Source organism: Salvelinus fontinalis, chromosome 1 (assembly GCF_029448725.1).
Source record: "Salvelinus fontinalis isolate EN_2023a chromosome 1, ASM2944872v1, whole genome shotgun sequence".
Taxonomy (NCBI): Eukaryota; Metazoa; Chordata; class Actinopteri; order Salmoniformes; family Salmonidae; genus Salvelinus; species Salvelinus fontinalis.
The window spans coordinates 50,662,355-50,690,311 of NC_074665.1; the positions used below are offsets into that span (position 1 = coordinate 50,662,355).

Genomic DNA, 27,957 nt, shown 5'->3' on the forward strand with positions numbered 1-27,957 from the left:
TCATGATTCTTCACGACACACTGTCACATGATGTCAGTGTCAACGCAACATTCTGGGCTGAGCTGCTTCCACAAACATGAAACTCACGCACCGCCTATTATGTTGTATATTTAATTTGGTTTGTTTACTGTTGGACACGGACAGTCTGCCTGTTCTGTCAGCAGTGTTGGCAATAGGCCTAATAACGGGACAAGGGACATGTGGGGTGTTTCTTGGTCACATTTATCCTGGGTTTTGTGTTAAATGATGTAACTTGATTGCACAAATTTTCTTTTAAATATATTTGGGTGTTTTTGCTGTATTTTGCTGGAAAATGTTGGCCCAGTAAATTTGACTCATGCCCAGCCACATGGCAATTTCTGCCTATGCGACTGAAATGAACACCCCCACACAATGTTTATTGAGCTTTGTATTGTTTTGTCATTACAATCAAAGAGCTATTTCATATAATGGATTAATGGATTTGATTGATGGATTCAGTCTTTTAATGAGAAGCAAAGTGACAATTTGTGTGACAAAACGGTCAAATATTTGCTATTTAAGACCTGCAAAACAGAATGTACTGACCTCTCCCAGCATTTGTCAACATTGGTTTGCAGATGCCTGGTGTGCCTAGTTTGTGACTTACAGTTTTCTTTGCCGCAGGAAGAAATAAGGATGCCTACCTTGCCTGGCTAAATAAGTAATTGTCTCACCACTGTAAAAAAGCAGGTGTGTGGGAGGGAGTCTGCAGGGAGAATGGAAACACTGATTACTGGAGAAGATAATGTTATATAAAAACACATCTCATTAGTAGGATCTATGTCTTTTTCCCATGATGATATCAGGCCAGTCTCTGGGGAGGATACTACTGTTTAGCTATTCCCTTGCATGATCCATCATGCCAAACCTTTATGTGGCATGTTAGTAACTGTAATTGACACAGCTTTACTCTAAGTGATCGATGGAAAACATGTGTAATGCTGTAATATAAAAAACAAAGAAATAAGAAAATGAAAGCAGTCGAAGATTACTCATGTCTGGTTTCGCTGTTTTCATTCTCAGATACACCTTTGAGATGAGGTCACTGTACCTGAGAGAAATACGGCTACAGATATCGTGGAATCATCAAATTGAGAATGATGACACACATTTTGGCTTTCCCTTTTTTAAGATTGTGTCTGAGAATTGTAATGAGAGAAGTATTAATCAAATAACTTGCTGTTTGGTATTGGTTCATTTCCAAATATCCCCAAACATACTCAGCAGATAATGCTTTCTCTTTGAGAAAATCTACTTTTTCAGGGGCAGTCACAATGTGAGATGTCACCTTTTATAAAGCAGTGGAGGGTGTAATAGATCTACAGCATGTTGTGTACAACACAGCTCTGGAATAATATTAAAGATATAGTGAAAAAGATTGCTTTGACTGTTGTTTTGAGGCTCCTCACATCATCTCCATTCTCCTGTTGAATACAGTGCCAAGCCAAAGGAGCACCATTGTCTGATCTCCCATGGTTATAAAGAGTCAGGGACCTGCAAAGATCTGCTCTATTGATGGGTAGATCACAATGGTGCCAGACACAATCCTTGCAAGAACACGTAATGAAAACAACCAAATGTTCATAGCTGCTTGTGTGAAAAGACAAGGTTTATGCGACATGGTTTTGTGTTATAGACTCAAAGACCTGTATCCTGGTTTGCTTTGGGTCCAGACCTCCAACCAATGCCCCCTTTAGAGACCTGAATGGCATTTTCTGGTTCATTTCACACAGAAGAAGATAGCCTCAGACCCATCACACAGCAAGCAGAGAAAAAGGAAAATATCATGTCTGTATCTTGGAGCCCAATCCCAAACACACATTCACAAATTCTCTCCACACACATTTGCACCACAATATTTAGAAACAACTTGGGTATCAGATTGGCTCAATGTAAAACTCGCAAATTTGATTATATTTTTTCTTTGTTTCTTTTTGCATCTCAACACAGTCTTCTCTGTTACAGTATAATAGTTTCTGTGAACCAGCTGCCCACATAGAGACTACAGCATTCAAGTATAGGCTACAGTCTATATCTTTGTGCATGAAATAAATAATTCAGGCACCATTTTTTTCTATGCCCAACGCTACAAAGTCTACAGCATATTTGGCCAATGTTAATGCCTGATGCTGTAATTGGACACGTGCATTTTTCTGCACACCACAAAGTCTAATAACACAAGAAATCACACACAAAGTTATTTGAGGAGCACAATATAGGCTTAGATGCTGTAGGTGTTTCTTTTCAGGACTTTCCTTGTCTGCCGCGCTAGAGTGCTTAGCACAATTTCTGACCAGAGAAGGAATTCTCCAGGGTCCTGAAAGTGTCCTCGTGCGCTCGAAAGTGCGAACATTCCTCTCTTCCGAAACGCACCAGAGCGGAGATAGAGAGGAGGGAGACACACCCGCCGGAGCCGATTGGTGGAACGTCACGAATAGAGGACCCGAACAGAGGGGCTGATAAATGATAGATGAAGGAGGAGAGAAAGCTGAGGATGCAGGTTTGGTCCCAAACACAATCATCCATCGAATCGTCTCGTAGCATCACGTCAAAGAGACGCTAAAACCTGAAGGACGGTCCCACTTCCACTAGCCCTCCGCTGCGGAGGAGATGTATTCCCAAAAGGACTAATTCATACGTCTCTTCAAAGGAGCACACAGAATTCACTTCGACAGGCACCTTGATACAAGCTAGAAATGATGATTGGATCTCTCAGATATGGGACAGCAGTTGTATTGATATTACTCAAAGCACTGTTTTTTGCGACACACGCCACAGAGGATGGGATCTTTACAAATCATCTCTTGGTTCAGTTGCATGAAGGTGCACATGATGAAGCGCACCAACTTGCAACAGAGCACGGGTTTCATAGTGCCCGGAAGGTAAGACATGTTAGGCTACAATGTTGCAGAAAATGTGTATAATGTAGGCTAATGATGGTTTGTCGATTCGATATTCCCATCAAGCCAATAATTTGCTTTGGTGAACATGTCCAGTGTTTTTGTCACTCAACTCCACTTAAAAAATGCAAATGTTTATTTATTTATGAATATTGATTGCCTAGAGTATAAAAAAATCCTATTTTGGCTATGATTTTACCAAGATAAATACTTGTTATGACTTCAGTTAAAACATTTAAATATATAGCCTATTATTTGAAATATGCCTTTGCCTATTTGTTTTGTTTTTCAGATGACCATCAATTAAGTTGATCTGTATAATTTACTTTGTTACATAATATCTAGGCCTATGTTGCCTTATGCTACATTAACATAAATATAAAATCAGCCTTCATTTCTGCTAAATTCTAACATTTTGCCAATCTATTTTTTGTCCCCCAGTAATTTTGGAAATGAGAAATGTGGGGTGAATAGATTATATGAATTAAGGCAGGCTAATAGCACAGTGTTAAAATCAAATGCTTTGTACAACAAAACTAGTGGCAACTGAGCTGCCACAATTTTGAAGGAGACGAAACCTTAACTTTACTGGAGTATTGAAACACATCATCCTGAGATGTTTTGAAACATTACATGGTGTGTTGTAACACCACAAAATCAACTATTGTGCAACATCTTCCCAGGGACTGGGAGAACTAACAGAAAAGATTGATATCAATATTTTTGTATTTCTAGTCCTGTTTAGTGCAGAATTGGATAATTTCTCTTTTGGTGTCCTTTCCTCTCTCTCAAGCTTCTAAACACCATTATGACATTTTGAATCATGTCCAGTGCAGAATTAGATCCCCTTTTCTGAAATGTCTTTATGTTTAACATTGTTTTATGTATTTGATCATTTGCCATTATATACCGTTTGGCAGGCATTGTCAAGCACAGTGTTCAAGCCACCAGCAGTAACTTGAGGTTGAACTGCAAGAATGGAAGATTCTGCACTTGTCTCTTCCGTTGACAATCATGAATGTGGGAATGGATGCTGTAGCCTAGCGGTTAAAAGCATTGGGACAGGGACCGAAAGGTAACCGAAAGTATTGGGACAGGGACCAAAAAGTAACCGAAAGTCACCTTTGGCCTGATGGTGAAATCCCTGAGCGGTGTCATTCCTCTCCGGCAATTGAGATAGGAAGGACGCCTGTATATTTGTAGTGGATGGGTGTATTGATACACCATCCAAAGTGTATTTAATAACTTCACCATGCTCAAAAGAATATTCAATGTCTGCATTTTTATTTTTACCCATATATCAATAGGTGCCCTTCTTTGCGAAACATTGGAAAACCTCCTTGGTCTATGTGATTGAATCTGTGTTTGAAACTCACTGCTCAACTGAGGAACCTTACAGATAATTCTATGTATGGGGTACAGAGATGAGGTAGTCATTACAAAATCATGGAATGAATCCTTGCAACTTACAGTTTGACTTGTTTAGCAAATATTTACTTCTGAACTTATTTAGGCTTGCCATAACAAAGGGGTTGAATACTTATTGACTCAAGACATTTCTAAAAACCTAATTCCACTTTGACATTATGGGGTGTTGTGTGTAGGCCAGTGACAAAATCTAAATGTAATCAATTTTATATTCAGGCTGTAACACAACAAAATTTGGAAAAATACAAGAGGTGTGAATACTTTCTGAAGGCACTGTATACTTCATGCTCTGTGTTCAAGATTAATTAACTGAATTCTCAATGTAGAAAATTGACACCATTTTATCAGAAATCAACAGATTGCTTTCTCTTCAGATGTGGCAGTTGATCACCCATCTATTTATCCAACCACTTATTAAACATCCCTGTGAATGCATGCCTTGTCTGAAGAGGGAAAATTATCCCCCTGACTGTACTGCCTTGTCAAATGTCAGAGTAAGAGTGCAGTGCAATTGTCTGGAGAGCAAGGCACTGAGGCGTAGCCTAGAAATCGAGGGTATTGTGGTGTTGTGAATTAAGATGTTCACCTCAGCATTCAAATAACGGCATGCCACTCTTGGCTACTCATGATTTGATGTTTAATTTGACATGGATAATTAGACACTGAATGCGTTTTGTTTTGACTGAGGTTTAATGGCAGCATCTCTGACTTGTACTATAGACACTATCATACAGTAGGCTACCCTCATCCATCCACTCCTTCACTGCTTCACACATACACCGCCTCTGGATTATGTAATCTCCAGCGTTATTTGTATCCATATTTGTGCAGTTTCAATGATCTCTTATTCATGCTTAATTAATTTAGCAAGCATGGAAACATACTGGTGCATATACTTCAAAACAAAAATACAATGCATGCACGCACAAACACGCACGCACACACGCACACACACACACAAACACCTCCGCATTAAGCCAATTCCCTAATGTATACTTTAAACAAGATGGTGCCGACAGGCACGGTCACCCTGTTTCAAGCTACTAACTTTGCAGTATGTTGTTTTTATCAGTGTTATTTCTTACATTATTTGCTCAGAACGTTTCTTGTATTAATACCTACAGCCGGAAATAACTTTTGAATATTAGATCCGCAGTGACTCACCAGAATCTTGAGCAGAAATTCGACTTCCCTGACCTGGATCCTTTGTGTAGCTCTATTCATCCCGGGGGCTGCACCAAAATGGTGACGTCAGAGTAGAGGTAGAAAGAGTGGGGCCCTATTCAGACTCAGGCGGCGTGCATACCATCCACCGCTTCCAAGTATATTACTCGCTAATGTTCAGTCCCTGAACAATAATGTAGATGAGCTCAGGGCGAGGATCTCCTTACAGAGACTCACTCAAAACGGAACTGGTCAGATGACGCGGATGCTACACTACAGGACTGTTTTGCTAGGATTCATCCAATGGCATACACCACCTCAGTCATTGGCTTCATCAATAAGTGCATCGACAACATCTTCCCCACAGTGACTGTATGTACATATCCCAACCAGAAGCCATGGATTACAGGCAACATCCGCATCAGGCTAAAGGCTAGAGCTACCGCTTTCAAGGAGCGGGAGACTAATCTGAACGCTTATAAGAAATCCCGCTATGCCCTCAGACGAACCATCAAACAAGCAAAAATGTATTGTGTGTAGATTGATGAAGAAAATCATTGATTTAATACATTTTAGAATAAGGCTGTAACGTAACCAAATGTGGAAAAAGTGAAGTGGTCTGAACACTTTCCGAATGCACCGTATTTGGCAAGGACTCCAGACAATCACGTATTACAGATGGAAAGCCAGCCATGTCGAGGACACCAACGCCTCGCTCCCGGATAAGATAAACAACTTCTTCACACACTTCGAGGAAAACATAGAGCCGCTGATGCGTTCCCCGACACTCATGAGGACTGTGTGCCTTCGTTCTCCGTGGCCGACGTGAGTAAGTCATTTAAGCGTGTTAAAATCTGTTAAGGCTAGGGGGTGCTGTTGTCACTATTTATGGAAATCGTGTAATTTTTGAAACGGCTTCCTACAAAATTCTTGATCGTACAATATGCATATTATTATTATTATTGGATAGAAAACAGTCTATAGTTTCTATAGCCGTTGAAATTTTGTCTCTGAGTGGAACAGAACTCATTCTACAGCAATTTCCCTGACATGGAGTCAGATTTCACACATTTTGGCCCCTGTTCTGGAGTCAGTTTTAAGGCCACTGTTATTGCTATGAGTATACGGACACTGCTTACGTCTTCCCCTGGATGCCTTTACGTGATGACGCTTTGAATGGTATCGATTGCCCAATCACAGCCCCTATAAAACAAAAACACGTGTAGGTAGGAACTCTTTTCTAGGTGCGTCAGGCGCGCGGGGGACACCGACCTACTGTTTTTCCAAGCATTAGTGTAGCCAGTTATATTTCTCCGGTCATGTTTCTACTCGTTATAGGAGTTAAAAACATCATAAGGTAGTTAATTTAAAGCGTTTTATAGCAATTTATATCCGTTTAGTGCGATTTTGGGACATTTATTTCTGAGACACTGTGAATCTCTGGGCACCGTTCCAGTTCATGCCGAACGCAATGTGCATTTCTACATGGACAGCTTTCGACCAAAAGACGATTAGACCCAAGAAAGGATTCTTTGACCAAGATTCTGATGGAAGAACAGCTCAAAGTAGGAACAATTTATTATGATAAATCGTGTTTCTGTCGAAAAATGTTAATGGCTTAGGACGCCATCTTGTTGACGTAGCTTCGCTTGGCGCAAACTGTATTGAAAAGTAAGGATAATTTAAAAAAATGTAATTCCGCGATTGTATTAAGAATTAAATTGTCTATCAATCGCTGTCCACCCTGTATTTTTTAGTCAAGTTTATGAGTATTTATGTATAAGACTAGACTCACTGTCTAATATGGTGCAGGACATTTTCTGACCAGCTGAGCTACTTTTGTCATTGTCTAACCATGATTTTGGTGGCAAAATATGCACATTTTCGAACAAACTGTATATGGATTGTGTAATATGATGTTACAGGAGTGTCATCGGAAGAATTCTGAGAAGGTTAGTGAAAAAATTAATATGTTTTGGCGATGTTTACGTTATCGCTCTCTTTGGCTAGAATCAATGCTCTGGTAACGTTTGCATATGTGGTATGCTAATATAACGATTTATTGTGTTTTCGCTGTAAGACACTTAGAAAATCTGAAATATTGTCTGTATTCACAGGATCTGTGTCTTTCGATTAGTGTATGCTGTGTATTTTTACGAAATGTTTGATGATTAGTAGTTAGGTAAACACGTTGCTCATTGTAATTATTCTAGTCCATTTGTGACGGTGGGTGCAATTGTAAACTATGACATCTACCTGAAATATGCACATTTTTCTAACAAAACCTATCCTATACCATAAATATGTTATCAGACTGTCATCTGAGGAGGTTTTTTCTTGGTTAGTGGCTATCAATATCTTAGTTTAGCCGAATTGGTGATAGCTACTGGTGTTGGTGGACAAAGAAAAGATGGTGGATTATGCTAATGTGTTTAGCTAATAGATTTACATCTTTACATATTGTGTCTTCCCTGTAAAACATTTTAAAAATCGGACATGTTGGCTGGATTCACAAGATCTGTGTCTTTCATTAGCTGTATTAGACTTTAATGTGTGAAAGTTAAATATTTAAAAATAATATATTTTTTGAATTTCGCGGCTCTGCCTTTTCAGTGGGGGTGGGGGGCGGCACCCCAGTCCTAGACAGGTTAACCCTCGCAAAGCTGTCGGCACAGACAGCATCCCAAGCCACGTCCTCAGAGCACATGCAGACCAGCTGGCTGGAGTGTTTATGTACATTTTCAATCTCTCCATATCCCAGTCTGATGTACCGACTTGCTTCAAGATTACCACCATTGTTCCTGTACCCAAGAAAGCAAAGGTAACTGAACTAAATGACTATCGCCCTGTAGCACTCAGTTCTGTCATCAAGAAGTGCTTTGAGAGGCTAGTTATTTAAGGCCCATTTCACCTCCACCTTATCCGACAACCTAGACCCACTACAATTTGCATATCGCCCCAACAGATCCATGGATGATCCAATCGCCATTGCACTGCACACTTCCCTATCCCACCTGGACAAGAGAAATACCTATGTAAGAATGCTGTTCATCGACTACAGCTTAACCTTCAACACCATAGTGCCCTCCAAGCTCATCACTAATCTCAGGGCCCTGGGTCTGAACCCCTCCCTATGCAACTGGGTCCTGGACCTCCTTACGACCCGACCCCAAGCGTTGAAGGTAGGCAACAACCCCTATGCCATGCTGATCCTCAACACGGGGGCCCCACAAGGGTGCATGCTCAGCCCCCTCCTGTATTCCCTGTTCACCCATGACTGCATGGCAACTTACGTCACCAGCTCAATCATCAAGTTTGCTAAAGACACAACAGTGTCTGATCCCCAACAACGATGAGATAGCCTACAAGGAGGAGGTGAGAGCCCTGGAGGAGTGGTGCCAGGAAAATAACCTCTCCCTAAACATAAATGGAGGAGTTGATCGTGGACTACAGGAGACAGTAGAGGGAGCACACTCCTTATCCACATAGACAAGGCCGCGGAGGAGATGATCAAAAGCTTCTAGTTCCTCGGTGTGCACATCACCGACAACCTGAAATGGTCCCTTCACACAGACAGCATGGTGAAGAAGGTGCAACAGTGCCTCTTAAAACTCAGGAAGCTGAAAAAATACGGCAAGACTGCTAAGACCATCACAAACCTCTACAGATGCACCATTGAGAGCATCCTGTCGGGCTGTATCAACGCTTGGTATAGCAATTACACCGCCCGCAACCGCAGGGCTCTTCCAGAAGGTGGTGCGGTTCGCCTCACCGGGGGCATACTGTCTGCCCTCTAGGATATTTACAGCACCCGGTGTCAAATGAAGGCCAAGAAAATATTCAAGGATCACAGACACCCAACCCATGACCTGTTCACCCTATTTACCATGTAGATGGCAAAGACAATACAGGTGCGTCAAAGCTGGGCCCGAGAGACTGCAATAACACCAGCAGAAGTTCTAAAGTGTTGAAAAGAAAACACTGATATGGTTTACTTGTTCATCTTATGTTTTTTTTCTCACAGTGGGATTGAAATTAAGGGGGAGAAATGTTATATATATATAAATAATTACATTGAATATGTTATTTTACTTACCTGCAGTATAGTATGATTACTATTCATGTGTTCAAGGTTATTATTGGCAATGGCATTGGCCTTGACCATGACTTTTCCCCTTTGATGATGTCATCTCCCGGAGTTGTACCTGTTCAGTGTGACTCTACCACAGGTTGAGGGGGCTGTATCGCTTTGCTGTGTTTGTACCGTTTGTACAGTGGCTTGCGAAAGTATTCACCCCCATTGGCATTTTTACTATTTTTTTGCCTTACAACCTGGAATTAAAATAGATTTTTTGGGAGTTTGTATAATTTGATTTACACAACACTTTGAAGATGCAAAATATTTTTTTTATTGAGAAACAAACAAGAAATTAGACAAAAAAAACGGAAAACTTGAGCATTCTTCAAGGCAAAACTGCTCCAACTCCTTCACGTTGGATGGGTTACACTGGTGTACAGCAATCTTTAAGTCATACCACAGATTCTCAATTCGATTGAGGTCTGGACTTTGACTAGCCCATTCCAATACATTTAAATGTTTCCTCTTAAACCATTCAAGTGTTGCTTTAGCAGTATGCTTAGGGTCATTGTCCTGCTGAAAGGTGAACCTCCATCCCAGTCTCAAAACTCTGGAAGACTGAAACAGGTTTCCGATAAAGAATTTCCCAGTATTTAGCACTATCCATCATTCCTTAAATTCTGACCAGTTTCCCAGTCCCTGTCGATGAAAAACATCCCCACAGCATGAGGCTGCCACCACCATGCTTCACTGTGGGGATGGTTTTCTCGGGGTGATGAGAGGTGTTGGGTTTGCACCAGAAATAGCGTTTTCCTTGATGGCCAAAAAGCTTAATTTTAGTCTCATCTGACCAGAGTACCTTCTTACATATGTTTGGGAAGTCTCCCACATGCCGTTTGGAGAACACCTCACGTGTTTGCTTATTTTCTTCTTTAAGCAATGGCTTTTTTTCTGTCCACTCTTCTGTAAAGCCTAGCTCTGTGGAGTGTACGGCTTAAAGTGGTCCTATGGACAGATACTCCAATCGCCGCAGTGGAACTTTGCAGCTCCTTCAGGGTTATCTTTGGTCTCTTTGTTGCCTCTGTGAGTAATGCCCTCCTTGCCTGATCCATAAGTTTTGGTGGGCGGCTCTCTCTTGGCAGGTTTGTTATGGTGCCATATTCTTTCATTTTTTAAATAATGGATTTAATGGTGCTCCGTGGGATGTTCAAAGTTTCTGATATTTTTTTATAACCCAACCCTGATCTGTACTTCTCCACAACTTTGCCCCTGACCTGTTTGGAGAGCTCCTTGGTCTTCATGGTGCTGCTTGCTTGGTGGCGCCCCTTGCTTAGTGGTGTTGCAGACTCTGGGGCCTTTCAGAACAGGTGTATATATACTGAGATCATGTGACAGATCATGTGACAGTTAGATTTCACACAGGTGGACTTTATTTAACTAATTATGTGACTTCTGAAGGTAATTGGTTGCACCAGATCTTATTTAGGAGCTTCATAGCAAAGGGGAATACATGTGCACGCACCACTTTTCCGTTTTGTATTGTTTTGAATATTTTGAAACAAGTTATATTTTCCTTTTCACGTCACCAATTTAAACTATTTTGTGTATGTCCATTACATGAAATCCAAATAAAAATCTATTTAAATTACAGTTTGTAATGCAACAAAATAGAAAAAACTCCAAGGGGGATCAATACTTTTTGCAAGGCACTGTACATGGCTGTACACCTTTTATTTATTAGGTTGAAAGTAAAGGAAAGTAATATATAGAGTCATTGAACACTAGTCACTTTAATAATGTTTACATACTGTTTTACCCACGTTATATGTGTATACTGTATTCTAGTCATGACTCATCTTATGTAACTAATGCTGTACACACCTATTCTATTGATATACTGTCCATACTGACTTTACACACCATTGCATGTTTATATTTAGGTCATTGCTCATTCTGATATTTGTTTATTAATCTTCATTTAAAAAAAAGAACATCTGGATTATGTGTTTATTTGATTTATTATTGCTAGGCAATACTGCACTGTAGGAGCTAGAAACACAAGCATTTCACTGTACCTGCGATAACATCTGCAAATCTGTGTACACGACCAACAAACTTCGATTTGAATCACCAGCATTTACTGTAGCTGACATCCAGTGAAAAGGGAAGCCAGGATTTGTTCTTGAACATCCTCTCATATTGGCTTACTGTACTGTACCAATGCAGTGAAGTCTGCTAATCAGACATTACCAAAGCTCCATAAGGATACGGATTCCCATAGATCAGACTGGCACATCAGACTGGCCCATAAGAATGTGTTTCATTAAAAACAGTGACCTGGCACCCCAGCATTTATTACAGCATATGGAGGTATTTAATCTGACTAGGGAGCTTTAGGCACGGCTCATACCATGCATCTAGGTTCCTCCCTCAATGATTTTTTCTAGTTGATTCCAGCAGTGCACCCAACTGTCTTAAAATAGACCCTGTGTAGTGAGAATGTATTGATGCTGACCTTGTAGCTTTCTCTCTCTCTCTCTTTCATCTGCTCTCTATTCATTCTGTCACTCACACCATTACTTTCTGTTTATATATTTCTGTCTATTGCTTCATTTTTACTTTCTCACCTGTGTACTTCTCTATCACTCTCTCTGCCTCTGTCAACCCCTCTTTCTCATTCCCCCATTTGTCTTTCCATCCTGTCATCTCTTTACCTTCCTTCTCCCTCCACCAACTTCTCACTCCATCCCTCCCTCTCTCTTTCTCACCTTCTCTCACACCATTTTCTTTCTCTTTCCCAGCTTCCCTTTGGCGAGGGTCTTTTTCACTTCTACCCCCAGAACACCCATCAGAGGAGGAGCAAACGCAGCCTTCGCCACAGACAGCGCCTGGAGAAGGACCGCAGGGTAAGTCTCACACACACACACACACACACACACACACACACACACACACACACACACACACACACACACACACACACACACACACACACACACACACACACACACACACACACACACACACACACACACACACACACACACACACACTGGTTGCCATGGATATGTGCCCAGATCCCCCGCCAATGCAAAACAATGGTGAAAATTTGGGGCGAGCTCCTCAACGTACAAACTAGCCAAGAACAAGTGTTTTTATCAAAGGTATCGTCTTGTCTTGGCACACAATAGTATATTTTAAATCACTCATTCTTCTGTGGTATGAATATACTGATTAGGAGAGGCTTGGGCTGTAATAAACTTATCAGGTTTGAAGGTAAGACCCAGGTGCAGACAGTGTCGAAGTAACAAAAGTTTATTAAATCGAACATTGGCAGGCAAAGGTACAGGACCGCAGGCAGGCTCAGAGTCAGGTCAGGAAGAAGTCAGTAATACAGAGTAGTGGGGCAAAGGTACAGGACGACAGACAGGCTCAAGGTCAGGGCAGGCAGAGGTCGATAATCCAGAGTAGTGGGGCAAAGGTACAGGACGGCAAGAAGGCTCAGGACAGGCAGAAATGTCAAAACCGGGCAAACTAGAAAACCAGGAACTATAGACAAGACAGGCGCAAGGGGGGAAACTGCTGGTAGGTTTGATCAACAAAACGAACTGGCAACAGACAAACAGTGATCACAGCTATAAATACACAGGGGATAATGGGGAAGATGAGCGACACCTGGAGGGGGGTGGAGACAAGCACAAAGAACGGTGAAACAGATCAGGGTGTGACACTTGTGTGTTTAGTGCTGAAGTCAGTTTGATTTCTTACAGTAGCGTAGTCACTTTCCATTCAACCTGTGCCACGATGAAAGTACTAATTCAGTTCTTAAAACCTCTTGAACGTTATTGCAAAATGTAGATTTCTGCCTAAACAGATATATATTCTTTTTCATGAGATGTCCATAAACAATAACTAGAAATCGAGAGCATGGAATTATAAGGTTGTATCTTCAAAAATATGTTTCTGAGATAATTGGCTTTAATATTCCGAACCCTCATTGGTTTGGATGGTGTAAGTAATTTTTATTTTGTTTTCTTTTGAACTTAACAATATTAATTGGGGTATTTAGAGTACTATATAGGTAGAGAATATTGAACAGAACAAGGCAGTGTCAACATCTACATTTTCACAAAAATGTAGATTTTATAGTCTCAAGATCTCGTAATGCTGCATTGTTCTAGAATGGTCTGGAACTCACCTTTCTGATAAAAATAGTTATACATTGTTGAGGTGTAATCACTTTCGCGGACATAAGCGCAAGTACCTACCGTACTACAAATATTATGAAATTATGAAAAAGCATGGCGGGTGAATAGGGCTTGAAATGATGGAAATGAAATATTGTAACAATATAGTAACAATTCAATTATATAGGACTTACTATAATATTTCACTTTTCTTATAACTGTAAAATAAATATCATATTTAGTGACAGTACACATTTTGCCCCATTTCATATACAGTGCCTTCAGAAAGTATTTACACCCATTTACTTTTTCCACATTTTGTTGTGTGACAGCCTGCATTTTAAATGGATTAAATTGTCATTTTGTGCCACTGATTTACACACAATACCCCATAATGACAATTTGATCGCTTTTTTAAAACATTTTCAAAATTAATAAAAAATGAAAAGCTGAAATGTCTTCAGTCAATAAGTATTGAACCCCTTTGTTATTGTCACGTCCGTTTAAAGGAGTGGACCAAGGTGCAGCGTGATTGGAATACATATTTTAATTCAACAAAGAACACTTAACAAACTAACAACGAAACGCCAACGTAGTGCTCACAAGCAACTAAACATGGACAACTACCCACCAAACAAACATGGAAAATGGCAACCTAAATAGGCTCCCCAATCAGAGACAACGATAAACATCTGTCTCTGATTGGGAACCCACTCAGGCCACCATAAACCTACAACCCCTAGACAATACAAAAATCGCCATAGATTAAAAAAAAACCCTAGACAAGACTAAAACTCCTAGACAATACAAAAACTAAATTAACCACCCTGTAACCATCAATCAATCAAGTTTATTTTATATAGCCCTTCGTACATCAGCTAATATCTCGAAGTGCTGTACAGAAACCCAGCCTAAAACCCCAAACAGCTAGTAATGCAGGTGTAGAAGCACGGTGGCTAGGAAAAACTCCCTAGAAAGGCCAAAACCTAGGAAGAAACCTAGAGAGGAACCAGGCTATGAGGGGTGGCCAGTCCTCTTCTGGCTGTGCCGGGTGGAGATTATAACAGAACTATGCCAAGATGTTCAAAAATGTTCATAAGTGACAAGCATGGTCAAATAATAATCATGAATAATTTTCAGTTGGCTTTTCATAGCCGATCATTAAGAGTTGAAAAACAACAGGTCTGGGACAGGTGGCGGTTCCATAACCGCAGGCAGAACAGCTGAAACCGGAACAGCAGCAAGGCCAGGCGGACTGGGGACAGCAAGGAGCCACCACGCCCGGCAGTCCCGACGTATGGTCCCAGGGCTCAGGTCCTCCGAGAGAAAGAAAGAGAGAAGGAGAAAATTAGAGAGAGCCAAGATTTTCAAAATGTTCATAAATGACAAGCTTGGTCAAATAATAATCAGGAATAAATCTCAGTTGGCTTTTCATAGCCGATCATTAAGAGTTGAAAACAGCAGGTCTGGGACAGGTAGGGGTTCCGTAACCGCAGGCAGAACAGTTGAAACTGGAATAGCAGCAAGGCCAGGCGGACTGGGGACAGCAAGGAGTCATCATGCCCGGTAGTCCTGACGTATGGTCCTAGGGCTCAGGTTCTCAGAGAGAGAGAAAGAAAGAGAGAACGAGAGAATTAGAGAGAGCATACTTAAATTCACACAGGACACTGGATAAGACAGGAGAAGTACTCCAGGTATAACCAACTGACCCTAGCCCCCCGACACAAACTACTGCAGCATAAATACTGGAGGCTGAGACAGGAGAGGTCAGGAGACACTGTGGCCCCATCCGAAGAGCTACCTCTCGGCAGTCTAGCTCTTCCTCCTCCTCGGACGAGGAGAGCCGAGAAGGATCGGAGGACCAATGTGCAGCGTGGTAAGTTTCCATGATTTAATATACACGAAGACAATACACTATACAAAATAACAAACGTACTAACCGTCACAGTCCCGTGTGGCACAAACACTGACACAGGAAACAACCACCCACAAAATCCCAACACAAAACAAGCCACCTATATATGATTCTCAATCAGGGACAACGATTGACAGCTGCCTCTGATTGAGAACCATATTAGAATGAACACAGAAACAGACAAACTAGACACACAACATAGAATGCCCACCCAGCCCACGTCCTGACCAACACTAAAACAAGCAAAACACATAAGAACTATGGTCAGGACTTGACAGTACCCCCCTCCTGAGGTGCGGACTCCGAACGCACCCCTAAAACTCAAGGGGAGGGTCTGGGTGGGCATCTGTCCGCAGAGGCGGCTCCGGCGCAGGACGAGGCCACCACTCCACCATTGTCTTTGTCCCCCTCCTTAGCGTCCTTTGAGTGGCGACCCTCGCCCCTGACCTTGGCCTAGAAATCCTCACCAAGGTCCCCACTACCTTGAGGAGACAGCTCAGGACAGAGAGGTAGCTCAGGACAAAGAGGTAGCTCAGGACAGAGAGGTAGCTCAGGACAGAGAGGTAGCTCGGGACAGAGAGGTAGCTCGGGACAGAGAGGTAGCTCAGGACAGAGAGGTAGCTCAGGACAGAGAGGTAGCTCAGGACAGAGAGGTAGCCCAGGACAGAAGGGCAGCTCAGGACAGAAGGGCAGCTCCGGGCTGAGGGGCAGCTCCGGGCTGAGGGGCAGCTCCGGGCTGAGGGGCAGCTCCGGGCTGAGGGGCAGCTCCGGGCTGAGGGGCAGCTCCTGACTGGAGGGCAGCTCCTGACTGGAGGGCAGCTCCTGACTGGAGGGCAGCTCCTGACTGGAGGGCAGCTCATGACTGGAAGGCAGCTCATGACTGGCTGGCGGCTCTGGCAGCTCCTGACTGGCTGGCGGCTCTGGCAGCTCCTGACTGGCTGGCGGCTCTAGCAGCTCCTGACTGACGGACGGCTCTAGCGGCTCCTGACTGACGGGCGGCTCTAGCGGCTCCTGACTGACAGACGGCTCTAACGGCTCGGGACAGACGGGCGTCTCTGACGGCGCTGGGCAGACGGACGGCTCTGACGGCGCTGGGCAGACGGATGGCTCAGATGGCGCTGGGCAGACGGATGGCTCAGATGGCGCTGGGCAGACGGATGGCTCAGATGTCGCTGGGCAGGCAGGCAGCTCAGACGGCGCTGGGCAGGCAGCCGACTCTGACCTGCTGAGGCGCACACTATAGGCCTGGTGCGTGGTACCGGCACTGGTGGTACCGGACTGGAGACACGCACCTCAGGGCGAGTGCGGGGAGAAGGAACAGTGCGTACAGGGCTCTGGAGACGCACAGGAGGCTTGGTGCGTGGTGCCGGAACTGGAGGTACTGGGCTGGAGACACGCACCACAGGGAGAGTGCATGGAGGAGGAACAGGGCTCTGGAGATGCACTGGAAGCCTGGTGCATGGTGTAGGCACTGGTGGTACTGGGCTGGGGCGGGAAGGTGGCGCCGGATATACCGGACCGTGCAGGCGTACTGGCTCCCTTGAGCACCGAGCCTGCCCAACCTTACCTGGTTGAATGCTCCCCGTAGCCCGACCAGTGCGGGGAGGTGGAATGACCCGCACTGGGCTGTGTTGGCGAACCGGGGACACCATGCGTAAGGCTGTTGCCATGTATGCTGGCCCGAGGAGACGCACTGGAGACCAGACGCGTTGAGCCGGCTTCATGGCACCTGGCTCAATGCCCACTCTAGCCTGGCCGATACGTGGAGCTGGAATGTACCGCACCGGGCTAAGCACGCGTACAGGAGATATCGTGCGCTCTTCCGCACAACACGGTGTCTGCCCGTACTCCCGCTCTCCACGGTAAGCACGCGGGGTTGGCTCAGGTCTCCTACCTGACATAGCCACACTCCCCGTGTGCCCCCCCCAATAAATTCTTTGGGCTGCCTCTCGTCCCAGCCGCGCTGCCGTGCTGCCTCCTCATACCACCGCCTCTCAGCTTTGGCTGCCTCCAGCTCTTCCCGGGGGCGGCGATATTCCCCCGCCTGTGTCCAGGGTCCTTCTCTGTCTAGAATCTCCTCTCATGTCCATGAGTCCAGATTGCACTGCTCCTGGTTCCCACGCTGCTTGGTCCTTTTTTGGTGGGTAGTTCTGTCACGGCCGTTTAAAGGAGAGGACCAAGGCGAAGCGTGATTAGAATCCATTCCTCTATTTATTTAAACAAAGAACACTTTAACAAACTCACAAAACAACAAAATGTGAAGCCAATGTAGTGCTCACAGGCAACTAAACAAGGACAACTCCCACAAAACCTACTTGGAAAATGGTAACCTAAATAGGCTCCCCAATCAGAGACAACGATAAACAGCTGTCTCTGATTGGGAACCCATCCAGGCCACCATCAACCTAATTACCGCTAGACAATACAAAATCCCCATAAATAACAAAAACCCATAGACAAGACAAAAACTAAACAACCACCCTTGTCACACCCTGAACTAACCAAATAATAAAGAAACCAAATATAACTAAAGTCAGGGCATGACACCCACAGAATAGAATACGTCAACTTTTGTACTATGGGGGATAGTAGATTGACTATTGCTTTTGCTTTTGTGGTTTGGTAGGCTTACTTGGCTGACGAAAAATACATTTGGACTGTCTTCACTTGTAGCCTGTGAGAAAGACCCGAACACGTGACGAAGAGCCATGTGAGTGAGAGGTGCTTCAGCAAGCAGCCGGGTAAAGGGAATTATAATTATTATTTTCAGCCCAAGGGCACAACAGTCGCTGGCCGCAAAAAGCATGGATTTTTTTATGTGGCATTACAGCCACGCAAAGGGGATGCAGCTGGGAAATTTGAGGCATTATCAAGTGCTTGTCAAATTGTGAATTGGAGACTGGTGAAGTGTGTACAGCCTGCACAAAAAATACAGCAGTGCTCATGTCCTTCATGCAACTTATTTCAAATCATCATTAGAGCCGCATCATGCAGCCTTAGAGTGTATTCAAAATCAAAACATATAGCCCAACATTTTTATCACAACTAGTTGCACAAAGAACTCTAAATGAACTACCTCAAATTGTTTGGGGAAAAGATCCTTTATATTTTCAATTGTATTCTTCATACTATAAAATAATATTCTAAGTAAATCTTGTCTGCTAGTAAATGAACTAGTGTAGCCCACAGCCATATGGCATAGCCAGATCAGGGCCTAACATAAGGACAACTCAGAGTATGCTATTTTGTTCTTCTGGAGTAGACTACATTTTCTTCATATTATGTTTCTTTAGACCTGTCTAAAATAAATAATGGATTTATTGTGATGCCTACATGGATTTATGAGACTTTTTAAAATGTAAATGTTCCAAAGAATTTTGAAAATAGAAATGGTCAAATATTGTATAATCCAGGTGTGCAAAGCTCTTAGAGACTTACCCAAAACGACTAACAGCTGTAATCGCTGCCAAAGGTGTTTCTAACATGCATTATCTCAGGGGGGTGAATACTTATCTAATCAAGATATATTAGTGTGATATTTCTCATAAAAAAATTGACATTACAGAGTATTTTGTGTAGATCGTTGACCAAAAATGACATTAAATCCATTTTAATCCCACTTTGTAACACAACTAAATTTGGAGGGGGTCAGGGGCGAATTCTTTCTGAAGGCACTGTAACTGACGAGAGAGCATTATCTGCCAAGCCTCCTCAGAGCAATGCAGAGACAGACACCATTTGAATGTCTGCAGAGTCGTTACAACTTTATCTTCACACACAAAGCGATTACATCCCTCTGTGACCAAGCGAAAGTGGTTGTTTTTCAATTCTATGAAATTATTTAGTATTTTTTTCATGTTGAGAGCTCTAAATATAGCTGAGAATATCACAGCAAGATGAGAATATGATTGCTAGACTGCCCCCTTTCTTGTGCTATCTCCCAGGTTGGGCTCCGTCGAGCCGAGGGAGAGCAAATCGATTCATTGTATGGATAGGACAGAAAATGTGACATGTCACTCCATATGCAAATGTGGGGTGTGAAACCTGACAGTTCAAGTCAGCTCCACTGACAGAGTGGTAACGGACAGCAGACCGATGGGGTTTTCTGGCACAATAAGGCACTGGACTCTACGATGTTCACAGAGCGCTTTGTACACACAAATGTCAGTCGGAACTGGTCCAGAACTGCTAGAAGTCCCCAATATATGGGACTTAACATCAAAGAGGTTTAACGTTAAATATTTCACTATCTAGCCAAGTTTATTCACATAGATATACTGTAAAGGTGAAAAAGGCATCGACAGACCCTGGTTACTGGCTTGAAAAGAATGCCTACAGCAAATAGGCACCTAAAGTAGGTTACACCAAGCACATAGAAATGTCCTCAAAACGGCTGCAGATTTTCTTCAGCGATTGAAAAGAAGAGCATAATATCAGTACTTCTTCATGAATGGGTTGCTTTTATTAGGATATGGAATGCAATTTCTGTGTTTAAGGGCGAAAGCAATTTTGTCGAAGATGCAATAGATGCAATAGCCTAACCACAATCATTATGATATATTATACACCGAGCAAGGCTATACAGAAAGGGTGCTCAAACTTTTGGGCTTGGTGGGCCAAAATCTAATCTAAGTGGTGGGCCACGAGCTAAACAAATATAGATCATTTATTTTTTTATCTTTTGAAATAATAGCTTTATTGAAATAATAGCTTTTTCGAAAGTAATCACTACGCCAGCATGTCTGTGTCAATAACTGATTTCACCTGTATTCCTACACTTTTGACTTCAAAGTAACACTCAGCTTTGTTAAAAATACACTCAAGTAAAACTATTATATTCATCATAGTGATTCAGGAGTATAATATTCTCCACCAACACTAGACAACTATACAGAAATCCCTCAAATTGCTGAAATAAGTCAATTAAATCAATAATGAGAGAATAGTCAGATTAACTGATAACTAAAATAGCAGTGCAGATGACACTCTTTTGCTAAGTGCAGAGATGTTTTTATAAGTAATGCATCTGTAGGGGATTTTTTACTCATGCTACAGACTTTGTGGCAAAGCAGAAAGTTCAGCTATGTGAGTAAATAATGTATGAAGATATGAATGTGAGCCACGCCAGATCACTAATCCGGCAAATGGACGTAAAACAGCACCAACACGAGCAGATCTACATCTGGGATGCTTTGTTTTAATCAGCTGTCTGCTTGACATGACCCTATGTGGTCCTGCAGTTATGGGTTTTAGATCTTTTGGGGGTTCTGAAGTATTGGGAGAGGTTAGCTGCACACTGTTGCTGCCTCCATCTCCTTTGAAGTATTACTAGTTGGTTTTTCTGTTGTCTTTTGTATGTTTCTCCTAGCACAATGGATTGTATGACCCAGATAGAATCCCTTTCGATTACTTTGAAAGCAATTTTTTATTACTTTGAAAGCAACTGTCCTTTTTGTTAATCTTGTGTTATGAAAGACCACACTAGATTTTTTTTCAGGTCATAGTCATTCATCTGAATTAGAAAACCAATACCCATGTAGGTGTAATTAAGTTTGCATTCATGAGCCTCTGAAAATCAATTTAAATAGACATAAGGAGTCATCCTGATCTTCCAGCAAGCCAGCCCCCCCAAATATTTTTAAGTGGCTTGTTGACTTAAGTAGAGTATTGATTAGTAGTTTCTGGATTAGAGGTTTTTCCATCTTTCCAATAGAAAAGGTTGGGGGTTGGCTAATGTGATTCTAGATCTGGTTAAGTGCAACTTTTCCCTCAAGTTAACTACAGGTCTGTGACACGTCTGCTTGTGTCTTCATTTTTACATGATCCCTCTTCCCTGTCCTTTCATATCATGGCATTCGTTCCACTAGGTGAATATGACCTTTCAATTATAATCCATTGGCCTACATTTCTGACCAAGAATGTAAAAGGTACTCTATCTTTGTACTTTATACCATCTTTGATATCACAAGACATTTAAAAAAAAATCCGCTCCAGAGTAACATGTTTGAAGGGAATGAACCCATCTAAATGTGCTGTATCTTGGTGCTCTGAAATAGAGATGATTTAGAGAGAGAGAAAGGGAGGGAGCGATCGATAGAGAAATAAAGGAGTACAGCACAGCCCTTTGAAATTATGACTGGGTTGGTGGCATTTCTAGCATGCAGCCGGAACAGGGAGCAGGCAGCAGGCGGAGAGCGGGTGGGGAGCGGAACAGGGAGCAGGCAGCAGGCGGAGAGCGGGTGGGGAGCGGAACAGGGAGCAGGCAGCAGGCGGAGAGCGGGTGGGGAGCGGAACAGGGAGCAGGCAGCAGGCGGAGAGCGGGTGGGGAGCGGAACAGGGAGCAGGCAGCAGGCGGAGAGCGGGTGGGGAGCGGAACAGGGAGCAGGCAGCAGGCGGAGAGCGGGTGGGGAGCGGAGATGGTGGCGGGGCACAGGCTCCGTGTGATGATGTGAGTAGGTGATATGACACGCTGGGTCGAGGGCTGTCTCGAGGGAAACACCAGTGATGTAATGGAAACCACTGATGGATTGATGGAGGGATGGAGGAAGATAAAGGGAGGGAGAGAGGAAGATGGAGGGAGATAGGCAAATTGAAGGAGAAAGGGAGAGAGATGAAGGAAGATGGATGGTTACTTTACGCGTGGCTACATAAAATGGCTATACAGCACACATGAGTCTATTTTCCATCTATGCTGTTGGACAGTTTCCTGTATCTAAAGGAAACGGTATACACTATACAAAACATACAATGCGTCTCAGTCTGCAAGCCTTTTGTGTCAAAATGCTAAACCTATTTTCTGTAACGTAGGATTGTCATGGGTCCATACTGAGTGCTATGTCTGTTGCAGGTACTTAGGCAGTAAAATAAGAAATATGTTTTTTATGGGCTTGGTCCCTTTTAAAGACAACAATAAACTCAGCAAAAAAAAAACATCCTCTCACTGTCAACTGCATTTATTTTCAGCAAACTTAACATGTGTAAATATTTGTTTGAACATAACAAGATTCAACAACTGAGACATAAACTGAACAAGTTCCACAGACATTCTCAATCCAAGATGGCGTAGCAGTCAGACGTCTATGTCTTTGTCCTGCCCTTGTATATATCTTTTTACATATTTTTCTTCGCATATCTTTTTAAAATATTTTCTTAAACCTCAACTTCTAAATACTCTCCTGCAACCCGTCTCACCCAATGTGGCGTGGATCTGCTTTTTTCTAAAGTATTTCTATTTACTTCGGATCTGGAATCCCTCAACTGAAGCTAGCCAACTAACTACCTACCAGCTATCAGTTATAAAACCATTGCTAGCGGTCATCAGCTAACCTTTAGCTCGGAAAGCGCTCGCCAGTTCGAACAATGTGACTCAAACCAGAGCACAAAGGACCTATTTCTCTCCATATCCCCGGATTCCTATCGCAAACTCTGAACATTTTCATCTGGATCTTCGCAACTAGCTAACCGCAATCCTGGGTGACCATTCCTGGCTAGCGTTTCCATCCCGGAGCAAGCACCAATTAGCCTGAAGCTAGCCCGGCCAGGGCTCCTGTGCTACCACCGAAGCCCACTCCTGGGCTACAATATCCGGACCCCTTCTACTGCCGGTACGGGGCACGTAACCCTGCCGATCCTCTACGACTGGAATACCGACATAATCTGCCAGAGGACTCCAACAGGCCCCTCAGGCTGCTAGGCCTGCTAGCTACCTAGGTCTACCTGGAACCCTACTAATGGTCTACGACTGGTCTATCAACGTCACCGCACGAAGAGGCAAAAACAGACTTACCCACATCGCGACGTCCCACAAAGGCTAACTTACTAGCCCCGGTCTGCTAACTGCTAGCTTGCCTGCCCCGGTCTGCAAACTGCTAGCTTGCCTGCCCTGGTTTGCTAACTGCTATCTTGCCTGCCCCGGTCTGCTAACTGCTAGCCCCTGCTAACTGCTTGCTTGCCTGCCCCGGTCTGCTAACTGCTAGCTTGCCAGCCCCGGTCTTCTAACTGCTAGCTTGTTTAGCCCCGGCCTACTAACTGTTAGCTTGTTAGCATCAGCCTGCTAACTGTCTGAATCGCCGTGTCCCCAGTCAGCTCAACCACTCACTGGACCCATATGTTCACTTGGCTACGCATGCCTCTCTCTAAAATCAATATGCCTCGTCCATTACTGTCCTGGTTAGTGATGACTGTCTTATTTCACTGTAGAGCCTCTAGCCCTGCACAATATGCCTTAACCAACCATGTTGTTCCACCTCCTACATATGTGATGACATCACATGGTTTAAACGTCTCTAGAGACTATATCTCTCTCATCATTACTCAATGCCTAGGTTTACCTCCAATGTACTCACATCCTACCTTACCTTTGTCTGTACACTATGCCTTGAATCTATGCTATCGAGCCCAGAAACCTGCTCCTTTTACTCTCTGTTCCGAACGTGCTCGACGGCCAGTTCGTATAGCCCCACTCCCACTCCCCAGGTGCTGTCATTTGTTGACTTCTGTAACCGTAAAAGCCTTGGTTTCATGCATGTTAACATTAGAAGCCTTCTCCCTAAGTTTGTTTTACTCAGTGCTTCAGCATACTCTGCCAACCCGGATGTCTTAGCCGTGTCTGAATCCTGGCTTAGGAAAACTACCAAAAACTCTGAAATCTCCATCGCTAACTATAACATTTTCCGCCAAGATAGAACTGCCAAAGGGGGCGGTGTTGCAATCTACTGCAAAGTTAGCATGCAGAGTTCTGTATTACTATCCAAGTCTGTACCCAAACAATTCGAGCTTCTACTTCTAAAAATTCACCTTTCCAAAAACAAGTCTCTCACTGTTGCCACTTGCTATAGACCTCCCTCTGCACCCAGCTGTGCCCTCGATACCATATGTGAATTGATTGCCACCCATCTATCTTCTGAGCTCGTGCTACTAGGTGACCTAAACTGGGACATGCTTAACACCCCGGCCATCCTACAATCTAAGCTTGATGCCCTCAATCTCACACAAATTATCAATGAACCTACCAGGTACAACTCCAAATCCGTAAACACGGGCACCCTCATAGATGTCCTCCTAACTAACTCGCCCTCCAAATACACCTCTACTTTTTTCAATCAAGATCTCAGCGATCACTGCCTCATTGCCTGCATCCGTAATGGATCTGCAACCAAACGACCACCCCTCATCACTGTCAAACACTCCCTAAAACACTTCTGCGAGCAGGCCTTTCTAATCGACCTGGCCGGGGTATCCTGGAATGACATTGACCTCATCCCGTCAGTAGATGATGCCTGGCTATTCTTTAAAAGTGCCTTCCTCACCATCTTAAATAAGCATGCCCCATTCAAAAAATGTAGTGCTAGGAATAGATATAGTCCTTGGTTCACTCCAGACCTGTCTGCCCTTGACCAGCACAAAAACATCCTGTGGTGTTCTGCATTAGCATCGAATAGCCCCTGTGATATGCAACTTTTCAGGGAAGTTAGGAACAAATATACATGTTTTGTTTATTCCATGTGTAACTCTGTGTTGTTGTATGTGTCGAATTGCTGTGCTTTATCTTGGCCAGATCGCAGTCGCAAATGAGAACTTGTTCTCAACTAGCCTACCTGGTTAAATAAAGGTGAAATAAAAATAAAAAATAAAATAAAATGTGACTAACAGAAATGGAATAATGTGTCCCTGAACAACGGGGGGGGGGGTCAAAATAAAAAGTAAGTCAGTATCCAGTATGGCCACCAGCTGCATTAAGTACTGCAGTGCATCTCCTCCTCGTGGACTGCGCCAGATTTGCCAGTTCTTGATGTGAGATGTTACCCCACTCTTCCACCAAGACACCTGCAAGTTCCCAGACATTTCTGGGGGGAATGGCCCTAGCCCTCACCCTCCAATCAAACAGGTCCCAGACATGCTCAATGGGATTGAGATCCAGGCTCTTCGTTGGCCATGGCAGAACACTGTTCCTGTCTTGCAGGAAATAACGCACAGAATGAGCTGCATGGCTGGTGGCATTATCATGCCGTAGGGGGGAGGAGGATTTCTTCCCTGTAATGCACAGTGTTGAGATGACAACAAGCTCAGTCCGATGATGCTGTGACACATCGCCCCAGACCATGACGGACCCTCTACCTCCAAATCGATCCCGTTCCAGAGTACAGGCCTTGGTGTAACGCTCATTCCTTCAATGATAAACGCGAATCCGACCATCACCCCTGGTGAGAAAAAACTGCGATTCGTCAGAGAAGGGCACTTTTTGCCAGTCCTGTCTTGTCCAGCGACGGTGGGTTTGTGCCCATAGGCGACGTTGTTGCCGGTGATGTCTGGTGAGGACCTGCCTTACAACAGACCTACAAGCCCTCAGTCCAGCCTCTCTCAGCCTATTGCGGACAGTCTGAGCACTGATGGAGGGATTGTGTGTTCCTGTTGTAACTCGGGCAGTTGTTGTTGCCATCCTGTACCTGTCCCGCAGTGGTGATGTTCGAATGTACCGTTCCTGTACATGTGTTGTTACATGTGGTCTGCCACTGCGAGGACGATCAGCTGTCCGTCCTGTCCCCCCTGTAGCGCTGTCTTAGGCGTCTCACAGTACGGACATTTCAATTTATTGCCCTGGCCACATCTGCAGTCCTCATGCCTCCTTGCAGCATGCCTAAGGCACGTTCAGGCAGATGAGCAGGGACCCTGGGCATCTTTCTTTTGGTGTTTTTCAGAGTCAATAGAAAGGCCTCTTTAGTGTCCTAAGTTTTCATAACTGTGAGCTTAATTGCCTACTGTCTGTAAGCTGTTAGTGTCTTAATCACCATTCCACAGGTGCATGTTCATGGGAAACAGTTTTTAAACCCTTTGCAATGGAGATCTGTGAAGTTATTTGGATTTTTGCGAATTATCTTTGAAAGACAGGGTCCTGAAAAAGGGACGTTTCTTTTTTTGCTGCGTTTGTGTCCTCTAGTCTTGTAAAGAGCAGGTTTAATGGCTGCTCCCTTATCTATGGTGGTAAAACATTGGACGATCACTCTCCACCATGTGTGTTTGCACATTTAAACACTGGGGGGACTTTCTCTAATTCCATATCTGACTATTTTCAACAAGCACACAGTTGAAAACAAATACTGACAGTGGGTTTATTCAACATTATTAACTTAAAATCATAGTAATAGGTAACCTAGCAATGGTTGAATCACTATTGGGCAACATTTTGCCACTAGCTGCAAGTTGTTATATTTTAAGTCAAGTCTTTAAAGGGAATTGAAATATTTTGAATTCATTAGTAGCGTTGTGATGAAAATGTACCCTGAGATTATGCAAAATCATGTTAATTCCATCTCCGGATAAGCTGTTAGCAGGAGAGAGGTACATTTTTAGAGCTCGTCTGAAGACAGCACTGTGTACTGTACCAGTCATTCTGAGCAAGGAGTTCTAAACCTTCCAACTAAATTACAGAGTCCTTGAGTAGCTGGTGACAAGTAGAGCAAGGTCCTTTTCTCTCTCTAATAACTCCCAGATAGGGCTGAAGAGAGAATAAAGCATTACTATACAGGCACTTGATTTGGCTCTGATCGCTGTCTGATTCATCTTCATTGCTATACCTTTCTGTACCTTGGTTTAACTTCCTCAGTGTCGCTGAGAAGGGCAGGTGATTCAAGGTTTTTATCCGTTAGATGAGGTCCAATAAAAAAATTCAGCCAGGTTGCAAGTTCATGTAGCAAAATTGGTTATATTTTCAGACTTCATCCATTTTATTGACTTGAACTTTTCTGATGATGATATTGTGCATTTTGCTGTACAGTAAATGATAGACGAAAGCGTGTGGATTTCAATACATTTGCAGATGTGGAGATACCTCTGCTTTTAATGCTTGACTGTTCAATTATTTCCTAATGGGATTTTTGGACTAAATGCTAAATAGGCTTAAATTGCATTGCCTGCAGCAAAACACACTGCCCCCTCACCAGATCATTAATGTCTACCTTTCATGTTGAATACTGTTTGTGTCCACAGTCAGTTTATCTTGATTAGATCAGACTATATAACCCAGATATTAACAAACCTCTCCTCCAGAAACACCATTGTAAATCCTAATGAAATGGTGAAAAAAACACCCTCTGATGTTGATCCTGTTTTTGCAAAAGGGTCCATGTTGCAGCCGTGAATAAGCTCTTTAGTAAAAATCATAGCACAGAATTCTCTTTGATCCACCCCAAAGTGTCTTTGATGATGGGAACAAACACAAGGACTTTGTGAGGCTAATTGGGATGTTATTTTGTTTGCAAGGACACC

General features: G+C 43.3%; 1 protein-coding gene across 1 annotated transcript in view; it reads left to right on the forward strand.

The window, feature by feature from the left end:
• Nucleotides 1–2,383: 2,383 nt before the first annotated feature.
• The window catches only part of LOC129857332 (neuroendocrine convertase 2-like), a 73,738-nt gene continuing 48,164 nt past the window's right edge, over nucleotides 2,384–27,957 (forward strand). The window contains exons 1-2 of the mRNA XM_055925466.1: nucleotides 2,384–2,903; nucleotides 12,393–12,497. Coding sequence (XP_055781441.1) covers nucleotides 2,718–2,903; nucleotides 12,393–12,497 — 291 coding nt within the window. The 5' untranslated portion in view covers nucleotides 2,384–2,717. The remainder of the gene's footprint in view (nucleotides 2,904–12,392; nucleotides 12,498–27,957) is intronic.